This window comes from Gracilinanus agilis, chromosome 6 (genome assembly GCF_016433145.1).
Source record: "Gracilinanus agilis isolate LMUSP501 chromosome 6, AgileGrace, whole genome shotgun sequence".
In the NCBI taxonomy this organism is placed as follows: Eukaryota; Metazoa; Chordata; class Mammalia; order Didelphimorphia; family Didelphidae; genus Gracilinanus; species Gracilinanus agilis.
Window position 1 is genome coordinate 260,337,771 of NC_058135.1, and position 17,990 is coordinate 260,355,760.

General features: G+C 46.8%; 1 protein-coding gene across 2 annotated transcripts; it reads right to left on the reverse strand.

Annotated features, from left to right (window-relative positions):
• Nucleotides 1–7,596: 7,596 nt before the first annotated feature.
• On the reverse strand, nt 7,597–17,743 carry COMMD9 (COMM domain containing 9). 2 transcript variants are annotated; one of them, XM_044680344.1, is made up of 6 exons: nt 17,690–17,743; nt 12,144–12,269; nt 10,943–11,082; nt 10,085–10,119; nt 8,826–8,929; nt 7,597–8,390 (listed from the first exon to the last, which is right to left on the reverse strand). In XM_044680344.1, exons 1-6 carry the CDS (start codon nt 17,738–17,740, stop codon nt 8,250–8,252), a joined length of 597 nt encoding a protein of 198 aa, XP_044536279.1. In that variant the 5' UTR covers nt 17,741–17,743; the 3' UTR covers nt 7,597–8,249. The 2 variants fall into 2 exon arrangements, with proteins under 2 accessions (XP_044536279.1, XP_044536280.1); XM_044680345.1 differs by lacking the exon at nt 10,085–10,119.
• Between the last annotated feature and the right edge of the window lie 247 nt (nt 17,744–17,990).

Below are 17,990 nucleotides of genomic sequence, written 5' to 3' on the forward strand. Positions count from 1 at the left end.
AGGGAGGGAGGGAGGGAGGGAGAGAGAGAGAGAGAGAGAGAGAGAGAGAGAGAGAGAGAGAGAGAGAGAGAGAGAGAGAAAATCATTTATGAAATACCTGCTATGTACCAGGCACTGTTAAGTACTTTACAAATATTATTTCATTCGAAGGTCACAATAACCATGGACGGTAAGTGGTGTTATTGTACCCAATTTACAGATGAGGAAGCTGAAATAGACAGAGGTTTAGTGACTTGCCCAGGGCCATGCAGTTCATTAGTGTCTAAGGTTGGACTTGAACCCATGCCTTCCTAACTCCAGCCCCAGTGCTCTATCCATTAACTAGCTGGGTGATCTCGGATCAATTATTTCTCCTCTCTGGGACTCAGTTTCCTTATCTATATAATAGTGGGGATTGGACTAGATAAGCTTTAAGGTTCCTTCTAGCTCTGGTGAATCTGACAGAGTGGTCCTCATGCTGTCACCAGAATTCAGCCTCCAGCAGGATCCTTATCCAGCCTTGTGTGTTGGTCCCAGATCTGGATACTCTTGATGCCTAGGTTATCAAGAATAAGTCTATGAGATGCCAGATACTAGCATCAGAAGCCTGGAAGTAAAAGGACCTAAGAAGCCACAGAGTTCCAACTCATTTTCCAGATGAAGAAACTAAGCCTGAAAGAAGTCAATTGCCTTGTGCATGGTCACACAGCTGAGAAGCATCAGAGGTAAGATTTGAACCTTGGTCGATCTGTCTCCAAGCCTAGGGCCCTAACCATCATGCTATACTCTGTATCATCAAATGAGATGGTGTTTAAAAAGTACTTCAAACAATGGTGGGCACAGAGTAGGTACTCAATAGATGTTTGCTTCTTTCCTCCCTCTCTCTCTCTCCCTCCCTCCTTCCTTCCTTTCTTCCTTCCCTCTTCTCTCCTTCCTTTCCTGCTTTCTTTCTTCCTCCCTTACTTTCTTTCCTTTTCTGTCCTCTGTTCCCTCCCTCTTCCTTCCCTCCATCCTATCCTCCCTTTCTCTATTCCTTCCTCTCTCCCTCCTTTCCTCCCTTCCTTCATCCCTTCCTCCCTCCATTCTTTCCTTCCTTCTTCCTGCCTTCCTCCCTCTCTCCCTTCCTTTTCTTCCCTCCTTCCCTCTTTCCTTCCTTTCTCTCTGCCATCCTTTCTTCCTCCCTCCCCTTTTTCTCCCTCCCTCCCTTCCTTCCCTCTTTCTTTCCTTCCTCCTTTCCATCCTTCCTTTCTCCCTTCCCCTTCCTCCCTCCCTTCCTCCATTTCTTCCTTCCTCTCTCCCTTTTCCCCTCCCTCTCTCCCTCCCTCCTTCCTTCCTTCCTACTTGAGATCGGCCACCCTATTTTAAGCTTAGGCTAATGAACTCCCCTGAGCCTGACTGAACAGGGCAGGTCTGACAAGAGTCGAGCTCTTTTAGAAGAAAAAAGGTTCAATAATGATAAAGGTCAGATCATGCTCTTCACCCATAGGATGTGACTCATTCTTTCTGTGAGCTTTCAGAATAGCCACCAGTGTCCTTACACTTTTGAGTAATGGACTCCTTTTTAACATAAAAAACATCATTTACTTCCACTTGATAGGAGCTGTATTCATAATCCTTGGCATTTATAGGTAATAAGCGATCATGAGCCAGCCCAAGGGGCTGCAGCTTCCCTCTCCCAGGAAGGGGTCCCTTAGTTCTGGGTTCAGTCCTTGGAGCAGTCTGGCTTCTAAAGAGAGCAGGAAGGCTCTTTTTAAAATTCTTCTTCTTGGGCAGCTGGGAAGCTCAGTAGATTGAGAGTCGGGCCTAGAGATGTGGAGGTCTTAGGTTCAAATCCAGCCTCAGACACTTCCCAGCTGTGTGACCCTGGGCAAGTCACTTGACCCCTATTGCCTAGCCCTTACTGCTCTTCCACCTAGGAGCCAATACACAGAAGTTAAGGGTTTAAAAAAAATTCTTCTTCTTTTCCATCCTCTGGTTCTTTATACCTCATCCGAGAACCCCAGGGAAAATCACTTATGGAAATCTTAGGTTTGGCTCAAGTCTCTGGTCTCCCTAACAAAAGGGAATAGAAAGGTCCTCAATGTACAAAGTAGATCCGGTATAGAACAGTTATTCATTTCCTCCAGACAAAACAAAACGAAATTTAAAGCCCCCCCAAAACTCCTATGTGCATACAGACAAAGACTTAAAATGTGAAATATTTGATCTCTAAGCCAGTGTACGCTCCCACGAGATTGGTCCTTACAGTTCTCAAACAAAACATTTTACCTAACTGTGAGTGAACCGTTTCGCTTTCGACTCCCCACTGCCTCTTGTAAACAGCAACTTTAAGGTCCAGTCTTCCAGGGAGTCCAGCAAGGGTTTGGGCTCACCCACCTGTCCACCTACGTCACAGCACCGTGTTTTGCATACAGTAAGCTCTAAATAAATGCTTTATTCCAGTGGTTCCCAAACTTTTTTGGCCTACCGCCCCCTTTCCAGAAAAAATATTACTTAGTGCCCCTGTCACATACTATCACAGCCCCCTTACAGTTATTCACCGCCCCCAAATGCATCTGTGGCCATCACCACCTCCCTGGATCTCTGCAGCACCCACCAGGGGGCGATGGCGCCCACTTTGGGAATCACTGCTTTTATTCAGTCATCTTCTCCAGGAAAGGTCCAATTGCAGAAAATTCCTCCTGCTGCCAGTCAGCTCCCACTGGGGACCCCAGGACTCCCCCAAAGTCCATGACTTACCCAAGTTCACGAGATCAAGACAAGAGCTTTCTGCTTCTAATGATGGGGACCATGTTCTTCCCCTAACAGCTTTGTGACTCAAGAAGAAACTTTACATTGTCACTGCTCCACCAATGACTGATAAGGCTTTGTGTGCTCCATCTGGGAAGTAGGGGGAGGTCATATTTTAATAGCCTAATCCAGCCCCAGACACTCGGTAGCTCTGTGATCCTGAGCTAGTCATTTAACCCTGTTTGCCTCAGTTTCCTCATCTGTAAAAAGTGCTGGAGAAGGAAATGGAAAGCCATGCCAGTATCTCTGCCAAGAAACCCTAAATGGGTCATGAAGGGGGAGACGACTGAAATGACTCAACAACAGTCCTGGGTGTACCCTAGATTGGGGAAGTGTGGCTTCCCGCAGAGCTTTAAGCTAAAAGGGCAAGATGTAGTGGTAGAATTACCGGCACTGGCTCAGGCATAGGACGAGGGGATGGTTTTTCTGGGAGAGTGGAGTGGAGTTTTTCTGGTGCTAATGAAATCTCCTGCTCATCTTATGGCATTTCTGCCCCTTCTTGGAGTATGTATCTGAGCTGGAAGGTCCCTTAGAGTTCCTCTATTCCAACATATTTATTTTCTAGATGAGGGAAGTAAGGCTCATCAAGGTTCGATGACTTGCCCAAGGTCAAATTAGGACTCCAGCCTCTGTTCTCCACTTTCCAATCCATTAGCCCAGGGGTTCCCAAACTTTTTTGGCCTACTGCCCCCTTTCCAGAAAAAATATTACTTAGCCCTCCTGGAAATTAATCTTTTTTTAATTTTAATAGCAATTAATAGGAAAGATAAATGCACCTGTGGCCATCACCGCCTTCCTGGATCGCTGCAGCACCCACCAGGGGGCGGTGGCGCCCACTTTGGGAATCACTGCTTTAGACTTTCCACTCTATCCTGTCGTGGTCCCCTGCTCTACCTGTGCATGAGGGCGACCCTACCCAACCCTACCCAGCTCAAAGGATTCACGAGCCTTCCTCAGGTGGCCCATCTGGGTCACTTCATCACACAACCCAAGTACCCCCGAGGTTGCACTGGAGGGCTGTGTTCTCCCTAGAACGGCCACATGCCCTCCGAGGCAGCACGGGACGATGTGTTGGGAGCGTAGATCCACTTGAGATAATACTCTGAGACACCCACAGACGACGGTGCATGGAGCCGTTCCCCTGCCACTCGGCACACATATTCCCCGCCTTAGACATCGCAGATGCTGCTGCTATTAATACTTCGGTACAAATGGCTCCTCTCCTCTCTACCATCAACCTCCTTAGGCAGAGATCCAGTAGTGAGATCTCCGGGTCAAGGGGGATGAACAATTTAGTAACTTTTCTTGCAGAATTCCAAGTCGTTTCCCAGAATGGTCAGACCAAGGCAAAGCGCCATCAGTAGTAAGCTGGTGTCTCTCACTCCTTTTTTTTTTTTTTTTTTTAAGCCTTCATTTTCTCAAATAAATTGGCCCATCAGAACAGGATAAGGTAGACAAGCTCGCCATCTGCTGGATAGACGCTCTGGATTGTCGCTCCGTTCACCAAGCCAAAGTCCTTGCCCAGGACTGCCATCTTCTGACTCCTACCATGCCTCGTTTGTTTACTTGCAAGGAGCAGAGCCTGGAGGTGGTGGGTTAGAATCTGCACTAGTACAGATTTGTTCCCACGCCTGAGATCACAGATCCAGCTAAGCAGGAAAGCTTGAAAAACACTAAAGGGGGGAGGGGCAGCTAGAGGGGTCTGTGGATTGAGTCAGGTCTACATTTGGAAAATCCCGAGTTCAAATTTGACCTCAGATACTTCCTAGTTGTGTGACCCTGGGCAAGTCACTTAATCCCCATTGCCTAACTTATTGCTTTTCTGCCTTGGAACCAACACACAGTATTGATCTAAGATGGAAGATAACGGGGTTTTTTGGTTTGTTTTTTTTTTAAAACCCTTAACTTCTGTGTATTGGCTCCTAGGTGGAAGAGTGGTAAGGGTGGGCAATGTGGGGTCAAGTGACTTACCCAGGGTCACACAGCTGGAAAGTGTCTGAGGTCGGATTTGAACCTGGGACCTCCCGTCTCTAGGCCTGGGTTTTTCTTTTTAAGTAAATAAATAACACCTTTTTAAGAGGTCACCTAACCTCCCTCAATCTGTTTTCTCATCTATGAAATATTAGTAATAATAGCACCTACCACATGGAGTTGAGGAAGAAATGAGCTAACATTATATAACGTGCTTTCAAATGTTCTTCATTATTATAACTATTAACATTATTTATTGGTAATACTATAACATAATGAGTATCACTGATCTAATAAGAATCTGCCATTTGGACACATTTGGTGCTCAACCACAGGCTGCTCCCTCGAACCCTCACTTCCCCAGTCTAGGGTACACTCAGGACTGCTGTTGAGTCGTTTCAGTCGTCTCCCTCTTCACAACCCATTTAGGGCTTCTTGGCAGATACTGGCATGGCTTTCCATTTCCTTCTCCAGCACTTTTTACAGATGAGGGAACTGAGGCAAACAGGGCTAAATGACTAGCTCAGGATCACAGAGCTACCGAGTGTCTGGGGCTGGATTTGAATCCAAGATGGGTTTTCCTGATTCCGAGTCACTGCTCCATCCACCCACACTGGTGCTTAGCCCTAGTTGAAAGAGGGAATTGGGCGTTCCGTTGGGAAATGGCCCAATTCTATCAAGGTGCCAGAACTAGCCCTTCCCTCTACACGGCCTCCCTCCCCGCCGCCACTCGAACTTCTTCCACTATTGGAAAACATCCAATAAACCTTATGGATTCATTCATAAAGCGTTATAAGCCACCACCGCGGGTTAAACTAACATTCCGAAGGATGCCTGCATTGGAGCAGGAGGAAAGGCTTGGCTCGCTGGGGGAGGGTCTTGTAGAAGCCCTTGAAGTCCTTTCAGGAGGCAGCCCACGCTCGAGGCCATCACTGTGTTCCGTGTGACTGACAGTTCTAATGGTGCTCCTAAGGCAGTGAAGTAGTCTAAAAACACTTTCTGAATAATGAAAGATGGGATTATGTTCAGGTCAGTAAGAACAGCCCATCTGACCGCATGCTAATTCTTAGAAAGCCAGAAATTCACCTCGGCGTGGATCATCTACGTGGAAGATGGGGAATTTTACCCTGAGAAGGGGTTTGAGAGGCCCTTGAATCCTTAGTTTGTAGATGGGGAAACTGAGGCTGGGGGGCAGAGCCCACAGAATTTAGAGTCAGAAAGGACTTTCTAGGTCAAGTGTGGTGGGGGAAAAGCATAGACTTGGTTTTCAGGATCACAAGCTGGCAGAAGCCTTCAAAACTAAGTGGGGGAACTGAGGCCCAGAGAGAAGTGGTTTATCCCAAACCCGTCAGAAATAAAACTATCTGCCCCTATGTACTAGAGTGAGGTTTTAAGCAAGATCCTCAAATTCTCAACCAATGCTTTCTTTCCCCTAAACCAGCGATGGGCAAACTACGGCCTGCAGGCCAGATGAGGCCCCCTGAAATGCTGAAATGTTCTATCCGGCTGTCCAACATTATTCCTAATCTGACGAATACGAGGAGTAGGATGCAATACAATGAAACTTTGAAAGACTGACAGAAGAGCATTTCCTTTCCTTTGGCCCCTCTTTAAGAAGTTTGCCATCACTGCTCTAGACCAATGCGCCTCCTCATCCAGTCCAACCCCCTCATTTTATAAACAGAGAAATGAAGACCCAAAGACGAGCTGGGATTTGGCCAGGGACAGCCTGGTAATAAGCAGCAAGGCCAGGACTTGGCCCTCTTTCCCCCAATCTGGTCTTTCCTGCAGTGCCGGGGGTGTGTGGCACAGCTGGACACTGATGGAGAAGCACCCCCACCCCCACCTGCCTCTAGCACAGGGGTCGGCAACCTTTTTGGCCGTGAGAGCCATAAACGCCACATTTTTTAAAATGTAATTTCGTGAGAGCCGTGCAGTGCTCACAGTGCCGCTCCTGTAACAGCGCCTGAAAAAAAAATGGACTTTATGGCTCCTGCAGAAAGAGCCACATCTGGCCCTCAAAAGAGCCATATACGGCTCGAGAGCCATACGTTGCCGACCCCTGCTCTAACCGGTATGAAAAATGTGTAGTCACGAAACAGGGAAGCCAAAGCCGCAGCGTTCTTCCTGGCCTCTCCACAGCCAAAAGGGGGTGCGCTGAGGTGAAACGCCTCTTCCTTATTTTTGTCTCAGTTTCTTCACCTGCAAGATGGAAATGATTGTACGTCGTTGTGGATCCTATTTATAAAACGCTTTTGAGAAGCACAGTTGGGTCCAAAACTTTAGAATCAGAGTCTTGGCAAAAACCAAGAGACACAACAGAAAATCAGAGGATGAGCAGAACCTCAGAAGAACCACCTCCCCCAAGCCACTGACTTTACACTCAGGGCCTCTTAAAGGAAGCGGCTTGGCCAACAGTAGCCAGTGTTTCCCTGGGACACGGGATTTGGATTCAGAGGACATCCTGGGCCAGTGTCTGGGCTACAAAATGGGGGGTTTGACCTAGATGGTACCCAAGGTCTAAGCCCTCACCCTAAGGTGCTTCTCCTGTGAAGCCCAATCCAAGGAATCTTCATGAAGGGCCTCATCCCACTTGCCGACGATCTCTTTAGGAGGGTCCCCAGAGCAGTGCCATGTCACTGTGAGCCCCTCAAAGCTGTGCCACCCCCACCCCCCCGTGGGGCGAGAGACCCTTCCTTCCTGGGATATCTGTAATTCTAGCTAGTGCCAAATTTCAGTTGGATTAATGGACAATAAAGTGTATTTTTCCCCCATCCAAGTTCCGCCAGGCCAGGAATCCTTGCTCTAGAACCTGGCCGAAGCAGCCACTCCAGCAAAGGAAGTCCAACGGAACCGTCCAGTCAGAGAGCTTTAATGATGATATTTATTTCCAACTGCCCTCACAACATGGCCTCACCTGCCCAATCCGAGCACAGACCAGGGGCCGGAGCTCGCCTCCAGCACCAGATGGGCCCCGCCAGAGAAGCTTCCCCCCGGCACAGCCTACATGGGCAGGAGGGTGGCCCGAGGGTCCCGCTCTTCCGGCCTTTGTCCAAGATCACAGGAAGCTTCCTGTGGGGCCTGGACGCTGGAGGGAGCGGGAGGAGCCTGAGTGGGAGCTGTCTCTCCACCAAAAGGACTCCCCCAGGGCAATGCCCTCCGGAATTCCAGAAGCTCATGAGTTGGCTCAGCAGTCCGGTCCCTAATCTCCCCGGCAGCAGTGCATGCAGCTGGCAGAGCCCCCTTTCCCCCCCTCACTGCTGCCCCTGTAACCAGAACAAGCACCAGAAGCCTCTGGGAGATGGGAGACCTTTGGTCATCAATCTGAAGGAGAAAAGAGGGAAACAAAAAGAAAGAATGATGAGAAAGGACCGGCTTTGGGCCTGGTGAGTGAAGAGTTGCCCCTCACCAGTCCAGGTTCCTTCTGGCTTGCACCCAGCCTGGGGAGACCCCGCCAAGCACAGGTGCCCCAGGACTTCTCTGATGATCCTCTTCCAGGCGAATGAGAATCACTTATTGGCCACAGCAGAAAGCTGGTCCCGAATCCGGCCCAAGCCATCTAACATGGTGTCCAGCGTTTCTTTGCTCAGCTCCATGGTGACAGCTGAGATAGCAGGCTTGTCCCCACACAGGCTGGCATCCTCCTGGATCTGAAAAGGGAAGAAGCCCCCAAGATGATGGTCTGTGGGGTAGAGGAGCAAAGAAGGAGGCGCAGACAGAGCCACTAAACCTTGGGGCTCGGGCGCTTGGGGACAGGCTCTCAGGAGAACTGTAAGACCTCCTGCTTTGGGGAGGACTGAATGAGCCCATAAAGAGGCCACACCATTGGTCCGGAGGTGAGGGGAAGGCCTGTGGTGTGACATAGTGGATGCTGTACGGGCAGGGCATCTTTTTACCTTCTGGCCTGGCCTGGCCTGGAAAGAGTCGAGCCAAGGACGTGTGGCTTTAACTTTACCATTAACTAGTTAAAGACCTTGGGAAGTCCCTTACCCTCCCTACGACTCAGTTTCTCCATCTCTAACACAAGGGGCTTGTGCTGAACGATCTCTGTTTTTTAGTGGCCCTCAACAGAAAACAGCCCATACCTTCATCTGGAGCAGGCAGGTGGGCACTGCCATTCGGGTGATGCTGTCTGAGGCCATCTTGACATCCACCCTCCAGTCTAAGTCCACCAGTCGGGGCAAGGAGACTGCGGAAAGGGAAGATTATAGTCAATGCGGGAGGCTGCTTGGCCTGGCTCTTGGCCCCAACATCTACAAACTTCCTGACTTCAGTGGAATGAAAGTTGTCAAAGGAAGCAGGGAACAGACGGGAGAAGTCTGGGATAAGACTCGGGGCATCCCCAGCTAATACTCTACCTGGGCAAGTCAGGACACTGAGGTTCCCTCACAGCAAAATGGGGACAATGGCAGCCAGGCCTTTCAAAGGCTGTGGAGATTAATGAGGCTTTTGGCAACCGGTTTTGTTTTGTTTTTAATTTTTATCTTTTGTCTTAAAATGAATACTAAGTGGGGGCAGCTGGGTAGCTCAGTGGATTGAGAGCCAGGCCTAGTGATGGGAGGTCCTAGGTTCAAATCTGGCCTCAGACATTTCCCAGCTGTGTGACCCTGGGCAAGTCACTTGACCCCCAGTGCCTACCCTTATCACTCTTCCACCTATAAGTCAATACACAGAAGTTAAGGGTTTAAAATAAAAAAATTTTAAAAAAATGAATACTAAGTATTGGTTCCAAGGCAGAAGAGTGGTAAGGGCTAGGCAATGGGGGTTAAGTGACTTGCCCAGAGTCACACAGCTAGGAAGTGCCTGAGGCAGGTCTTCCCAACTCCAAGCCCTGCACTCTATCTATTGTTCCAATGAACTCATGTGTTATCTGTTACAAGGGTTTTCTTTTTTCTTTTCTTTTTTTTCTTAAAGGTGGGGGAAGTGAGGAGAGAAAATAAAAGCTTGTTCATTGAAAATAAATTTAACAAAAACGAAGCTTTTTCAAGGACTCCCCCATTCAAGACAAGGTCCCCCTGTTCCTCCTTATGGTTCTCTGAGGTTTGCTGCTCTCAGGGGTCCCTGCCAGGCCTCAAGCACAGTGAACTACTGGTCTGCAGGAGATGTCAATGTTCTGGGCTCAATCGTTTTAGAAAATGCAGCGTTCTATTTTCCTTTAAGCCGGTTCAGTTCATGGGTCATTAAAAGAGAAAACCATTAACACTTGGGCTTGGTTTGAGGTTTCGCTAATGAGGGAGGCCCTTCCAGGCTTCAAGTGTCCAGCCCTGAGCAGACCCAGCACTGGAGGGTGTCCAAGAGGGGCCAGCGCAGCAAACTAGAGGAGAGAGGCCCTCCCCATACTCACTCTGATTTGCTTGGGCCTCTTTTCTCCATGCAGGCCTGTTAAAAGAGGAAAAAGGGTTAGGGGGAGAGAGGATGGAGAAAATTGAGTCTTCTAATGACTAGGAGAAACCCACAGGCATTACAAGCACACTTGTACCACAGGAGCCCTTTGGTGGGTTCCCTTCTTGTCCTGTTTCTGCAGGCAGTTGATGTAATATTGGAATTCGCATTTTTCTCCAGGCCTTTCCAGAGCCAATAAACAAAAGGCCGACTCCTTAAGGGACAAAGGCGTTCTCTTCCTCTAGGTTGCTCTTGAGGGAGCTGGGTGGTGCCAGGGGCATGAGTGTTTGCTGGACGTGTCCAGAGTCTTTTTGAATGAGAATCCTAAGTTACCAGGTGGGCAGCATAATCCTTATCATATCCCATTTGGCAGGACCCAAGAGTGATTTACCCAGTCACACAACTTGTCAGCTTTAAGAGCTGGGATCTGAACCAGATCTCCCTGTTGCCAAGGGTCTTCCACCCTCCAGACTGCCTCGTCCCCACTGCATGCAATAGAAGACGTCTACACTTTCACACTGTCCCCAGGACACCCTGGAACCTTTGAGTCTCAGCTACTTTTGGTCCCCGAGGAGCTAAATGCTTTAGGATTGGGAGTTGAGGCTGAATGCCAGGGGACAGAAGACGGTCCCCAGAGGGAGGCCCCATCCAGGGGAGGGCCGGCACCCCCCAGGGTCTGCCTCTGGTTTTACCCCCGTCCCAACCTCAGGTTATCAGCAGAAGCTCACTGACTGGCTCTGGTGTGAGCTGAAGTTTCTCTCTCTGGTTTTCTTCCCCACCCTCCGCCCCAGAGTTCCCTTTAAAGGATCAAGGCACTCACACATGCTCCATGATGATTTTTGTCAACAGGTTTTTGAGGTTTTGGTGGAAGTTTTCAGGGAACAGAGCAAGAATCTCCTCCCCCGCAGTCAGGTCCCTGTAGGCCACCAGCCTGGTGAGGCGGTGCAGGGAACAGATCAGCTGTAAGAAAGGAAGGCCTCGGTGGGGTCAAGAGACACCTGGTAGACAGAAGGGCCAACCCACCAACACAGTCCAGACTCGGCCCTACATCTTCCAGAAATGGGGCGTCCACATGGTGCTGATCTCTGTCCTGCTCAGGCTGCCTAGCTGTGAGAACCCCACTCAAAAATGCTACAATTATCACTGACTTACCCAACTTGCCCGGCTCCTCTTTAAATGCACAAATAGTCCTGGCCAGATTGTATCCTCCTATGGGATTGTCTGTCTCAGGGAAGGGCTGGACTGTCCAACCCTGAGGTCCATTGGAGCTCCAAGATCATATAGTCAGGACCTAGATACCTCCTTTAACCTGGCGATCGATGCTGTAAGTGCCCATCAACTAAATAACTTCCGAGAAGCCTACATGCTCCAGGAGCCTAGAATTCTCTGTCTCCTGTAGGAGGACTTCAAGTAGGAATTAGACTGGATCATGTGTGAGGGCCCTTCCAGCTATAAGAGTCTAAGGTCGGCCAAGCAATAATAACTGGGAGTGAACCATTTCCTTTCTTTTTTCTTTCAAACCCTTGCCTTTCATCTTAGAATCAATACTGTGCAACGGTTCCCAGGCAGAAGGGCTAGGCAATGGGGGCTAAGTGACTTGCCCTGGTCATACAGAGGGGAAGTGTCAGAGATCTGAGCCCGGGACCTCCCGTCCCCAGGCCTGGATCTCTGTCCACTGAGCAACCCAGCCTCACACTTCATGCTTTTTCGTACAGTCTCCAAAACACTTCCACAGGCAAAACCTCACAGCACCCCACCCTCAACAACAACCCCAGGATACATGGAAGGCAATGGGAATTATCCCCATTTCTCAGCAGAGAAACTGAGGCTCAAAGGTCTCCAGGTCCCAATGGACATTACCCCCATTTTTCAGCAGAGAAACTGAGGCTCTAAGCTCCTCAAGTCACACGCTAAGTGGAGGAGCTGGGCCCAGAAGCAGGGTTCCAGCTCCACAACTGAAGCTCTTTCCCCTTGAGTACACTCCAGCTGCATAGCCACAGGCACCTTCAGAACACACTCACTTGATCTGCTTCCTCCTGGGTCACGGACAAACTGGAACAAGTGATGTCCAGCAGTTTCTTTGAGCCAAGAGCTGAACTGGAAAAGCTCTCTTGGCAGAGCTGTCTGACGACATCTTTTGAGGAAGCCTGGAAAAAAAAAAGAGGGGGAGAGCCTGGCCTCAGACAGGGAAAACGAAATTGACACAAGCCAAGGGACCGAGACACCCTTCAATGGCTCATCCCAAAAATAAGAATTGCGCTCAAAACTAGTGAAAGCTACACTGGAGGAAAGCAACCGGGAGAGGCCAACGGTGGTGGGGCCTCATTTTGGTAGGAAACCCCAGAGGATCTTGTTTCAATATAGAAATGAGATGAAACAAGGCTGGACAGAAAAAGGCAGGAGAAAAACCACTATATTATAATAGGAATGGGCTGGACAAGATCCAGGCCTAAGGGTCTCTGGGAGGCCAAGTGGGAGAGTAGGAAGAATGTTGGGCTTCAGGGTCAGGAAATCTGTAGTTCAAGCTCCTCCTCTGATACTTAGTGGCTGTGTGACCTTTCTGATCCTAAAGTCTAGCTATAAAACAGAAATAAAAATCCCCACAGCACTCAGGTCACTAAGTGAAGGAGACTCACAGACAGGATCATGAACAAAAGTTTAAGAGAGAGGCAGCTGGGTGGTTCTGTGGCTTGAGAGCCAGACTTACAGACAGGAGGTCCTGATTTCAAATCTGGCCTTAGACCCTTCCTAGCTGGGTGACCCTGGGCAAGTCACTTATCCCCTATTGGCTAGTCTTTACCACTCTTCTGCCTTGGAACCAGTAAACACTATTGAGTCTAAGATGGAAAGTAACAGTTTAAAAAAAAAAAAGAGAGAGAGAGAAAAAGTTTACAAGAGGAAAATTTACAAGTGCTATAGTGAAACAGACAATAATAGATAATGTACTCACGTTCACCAGAGACCTCTAAGTACTAGCCTACTACCAATTCAATTCAATAAACATTTATTATAATCAAGGGTTCAAATCTAGGGATGAAAGGGAATTCAGAGATAATAGAACCCAAAATTCTCATTTTTACAGATGAGGAAACTGAGGCTTGAAGAGTTTAATTGAGAGCCTTATCTAAGCTCATAGAGATAGCAAATGGCAAAGTCAAGATTGATACCTGGGCAGCATGACTCCAAATCTGGTACTCTAGACACTGGCTGGGCTAATTCTCAATATTAGTAACCGCCATTTATCCTCTGATTTTGTGTCCTAAAGTTCCTTACAGTTCTGTGTTTAGTCCTCATCAACTCTCTTCTAGACTATTGCAATGGCTTTCTTTTAAAAAAATTTTTTTTAATTTTTTCCAATTAAGTGTAAAAACATTTTAAACACTTCTTGTAAAATTTTGAGTTCCAGATTCTTCCCCTCCCTTTTTCTCCTCTTCCCTCACTGAGAAGGCAAACAATTTGATACAGGGGCTGAAGGGAATGAGAATCCCAGACCCCCTAACTCTTTTTTAAATAAGACTCCAGTTATCCCATTAATCAATATATAGCCAAAGTAAGTGATTAATCTGGGACAATGATTAATTCATGATTAACAGAATTATAGTAAGATGAATAGAATTCTAGTAATTGTATTTTATAAGGAAAAATTTTAAACTTCACGATAAATCTAATTACTTCCTCTTTTTACTGTAGCTCTGTAATCTACCATTGTCACAGAAGGGTGTGATCCATTAGGTAAGCAGAAAACCATATAAGGCATGTTTGGATGATGAGTGGTGGGGATTCTGGAAATGTGCTGACCCCTTGACCGAGGGACATCGCTAACAAATCAACTTGAAAGCCATAGCAACCAACCAAAACTCAATAATAGGCTGAGAAAGCTCCTCAAGAAGATAGCCCCTGGAGGGCAGCTGGGTGGCTCAGTGGATTAAGAGTCATATCCAGAGATGGAAGGTCCTGGGTTCAAATCTAGTTTCAGACACTTCCTAGCTGTGTGACCCTGGATAAGTTACTGAACTCCAATTGCCTAGCCTTTACCGCTCTTTTACCTTGGAACCAATACACAGTATTGACTCTAAGATGGAAGGTAGGGGTTTTAAAAAAAAAAGAGAGCACCCCCTCATTTGTGAAAAATATATCTTCCTGCTCACTGTCAGAGAATGGACTCCCCACTCACTGAATCCTAGGATTAGTGGCTGACTACTGGGGTGGGATCTTGAATGACATAATGTGGGGGTATAAAACAAGGAGAAAACTCTCATTCAATTGTCTTAAGTGGGAAGAAACCTATAAACCCAGCTACTGAGAGATACTGGGTCTCTCTCAATAAACCTATTATTGGCTTGGAACTTTGCCTCTTTGTTTCCTTGAAGATTTTCTGAAGATTGGCTGTAAAATATTTGCCACACTGCAGTCATACAAATCTGTATTTCCATATCAGTCCTGTTATAAATGAAAGCAGACCAAAAAGTAGTATAAAGTGTTTCAATCTGCATTCAGTTCTTTTTCTGTTGATGAATAGCATTTTTTATCACAAATCCTTTGAGACTGTCTTAGATCATTGTATTACTGAGAATAGCTAGGTCATTCATAACTGATCATCACAGAGTATTGCTGTTTCAATGTACAGTGTTCTCCTGGTTCTGCTCACTTCACTCTGCATCAGTTGATATAAGTCTTTCCAATTTTTTCTGAAATCATCCTGCTCATCAATTCTTAAAGCACAATAGTGTTCTAACACAATCATATACCACAACTTGTTCAGCCATTTCCTAATTGATAGATAACCCCTTGGTTTCTAATCCTTTGCCAACACAAAAAGAGTTGCTATAAATATTTGCTTAAATATTTATAAATACAGGTTCTTTTCTTTTCTTATCTCTTTGGAATTCAGATCTAGTAGTGGTAATTACTAAGTCAAAGAGTATGTACAATTTTATAATCCATTGGGCATAGTTCCAAATTGCACTCCAGAACAGTTAGATCAGTTCATAACTCTACCAGCGGTGCATTTGTGTCCCAATTTTCCCGCATCCCCTCCAATATTTGTCACTTTCCTTTTCTGTCATATTAGTAAGTTTAGATCATTTTTCATATGATTTTAGGCAGCTTTTGTTTTCTTTGTCTGAAAACTGCTTGCTCGTATCCTTTGACCATTTATCCCCACTGTTGAATAATTTGGATTTTTATACATCTTACTCAGTCTCTATACATTTGAGAGATGAAACCTTTATCAAAGAAGCTTGCTACAAATTTTTTTTCCCTCATTTTCTGCTTTCCTTCTAACCTGGCTGCACTGGATTTGTTTGTGCAAAAACGTTCTTGTTTAATGGAATAAAAATTATCCATTTTATTTTTTTTTTAATCCTTACCTTTCATCTCAGAATCAATACTGTGTATGGATTCCACAGTAGAAGAGTGGTAAGGTAAAGTGGTAAGGGCTATGCAATGGGGGCTGCGTGACTTACCCAGAGTCACACAGCTAGGAAATGTCTGAGGTCAGATTTAAACCTAGGACCTCCTGTCTCTAGGCCTGGTTCTCAATCCACTGAGCCACCAGCTGTCCCTCAAATTTTCCACTTTATATTCCATAATGCTCTTTCTCATTTGGTCATAAATTCTTCCCTTTTCCACAGATCTGATAGGTAAACTATTCCATGCTCCTTTAATTTGCTTATGGTATCACCCCCTATGTCTAAAATGTATACCTATTTTAACCTTAGCTTAGTAATAAGCAGGGTGAGGTGTTCATAATTTCTGCCAAATTATTTCCAGTTTTCACAGAAATTTTTGTCAAACACTGAGTTCTCATCCCAAAGGCTTGGATCTTTGGGTTTATCAAACACTAGATTATTCTGAATATTTACTACTGTGTATGACCACTCTATTTCTTAGCCAGTCATGTTGTGATGATTTACTCCTTTGTAATATAGTTTTTGAGATCTGGTAGGGCTAAGCCACCTTCCTTCACATTTTTTCACTGATTCCTTTGATCTTTTTGAATGTTTGCTCTTCCAGATAAATTATGTAATTATTTTTTCTAGATCTATGCAATAATTTTCGGTGCTTTGATTGGTATAGAACTGTCATTTTTATTATATTGGTTCAACCTACCCATGAGCAATTAATATTTTTCCAATTGTTTAAATCTGACTTCATTTGCATGAAAAGTGCAAGTACCCTCAAATATTTTATATTGTCTGCAGTTATTTTTTTTTTTAAACCCTTAACTTCGGTGTATTGTCTTATAGGTGGAAGAGTGGTAAGGGTGGGCAATGGGGGTCAAGTGACTTGCCCAGGGTCACACTGCTGGGAAGTGGCTGAGGCCCGGTTTGAACCTAGGACCTCCCGTCTCTAGGCCTGACTCTCACTCCACTGAGCTACCCAGCTGCCCCCTCTGCAGTTATTTTAAGTGGAATTTCTCTATCTCTTCCTACTGGACTTTGCTAGTAATATATAAAAATGTTAATGATTTATGTGGGTTTATTTTATATCCTGCAACTCTGACAAAGTTGTTAATTATTTCAACTAACTTATTTGGTTTATTCACTAGGAATTGGCAAGTATAGCATCACATCATCTGCAAAGAGTAATAATTTTGTTTCCCCACTGTCTATTCTAATTCTTTGAATTTCCTTTTCTTACCCTATGCAACAGCCTTCTAACTAGTCTCTTTTCTCACTCCAACCATTTTCCCTCTAACTGCCAAAGGTTAGGTATAAACATGTTACCTCGATGGTTGATAGATTCCAGACACTCTTTATTTCTTCTGGAATCAACATTGACCCCACCCCCGTTTGACATTTAAAGCTTTTCAAAACCTGGCCCCTTCCTATCTTTCTGATCTTCTGACATCTGGTTCCCAGTCATAAACATTCAGATCTGTTTATCGTTCTTCTGCTCTTGCCACTGAACTTCCCAACTCTGTAACTCTGAAATGTATGTTTAAAAGTGAGCTGCTTGAAGGCAGGAACCTTTGGTAATCCCAGAGCTTAACATAGTCCCGAGCACAGAATTAAAGTTTAACAGAGGCTTGCTAGGACAGTAGTATTATATAGGATCATAGCTCTAGGGCTGAAAGCGACCTCTAAGGCTAACAAGTCCAGCCGCACTGGTTTCAGAATCGAGGAAGCTAGGTGGACTAATGGAGCGCCCACTGGACCTGGAATCCAGAAATCCTAAATCCTGCCCCTAGCCCCGGGACCCTGGATAGTCACTGACCCTCTCTTCCTCTCAATTTCCCCCCAGCTATTAAAAGGAGGTAATACCGGCACACACCTCACAGGGTTGTGAGGCCCAGACAGGTTTGGGCATTTGAATTCCCCGAGATAGGGTGGATCGTCGCTCCTGTTCGCGAGAGGGGGCCAAGGTAAACAAGGCCCATCATTAGGGAAGGAGCTCAGGGGCAGCGGCCTCCCAGAGAGCGTGGATCTCGGCCAGGACCTGGGGCGGTGAGAGGCCGCAGGGTTGGAAAAGGCAATTGGAAGGGAGGGGGCTGCGCTGCCTACCCCTACTTCGCGTCTCAAGGGCCACTCCGCCCGCCCGCTGTCCGGGACCACCTCTATATTACCTTCAGCAAGCTCTGTAGGGCCACGAAGTCCACCGGTGCCTCCGCAGCCATCTTCCTCCCTCCCCATCACATGACTCAAGCAGCCCAATGGCTAGGGGAGAGAGTGCGCACCACGAAGTCACGTGGCAGCCACTGCGCCGTTTGGCATGCCGGGAGTTGTAGTCAAGTGGGTGACCCCGCCCCTGCCGAAAGATAGCGGAGCTCAGGCACTCGGATTTGAAGGCAGAGGAGGGAGGAAGCTCTGCAGGAGAGGAAGGCTATCATCTCCCTGGGAGGTGGGTGAGCTCAGTGGGCAGGAAGG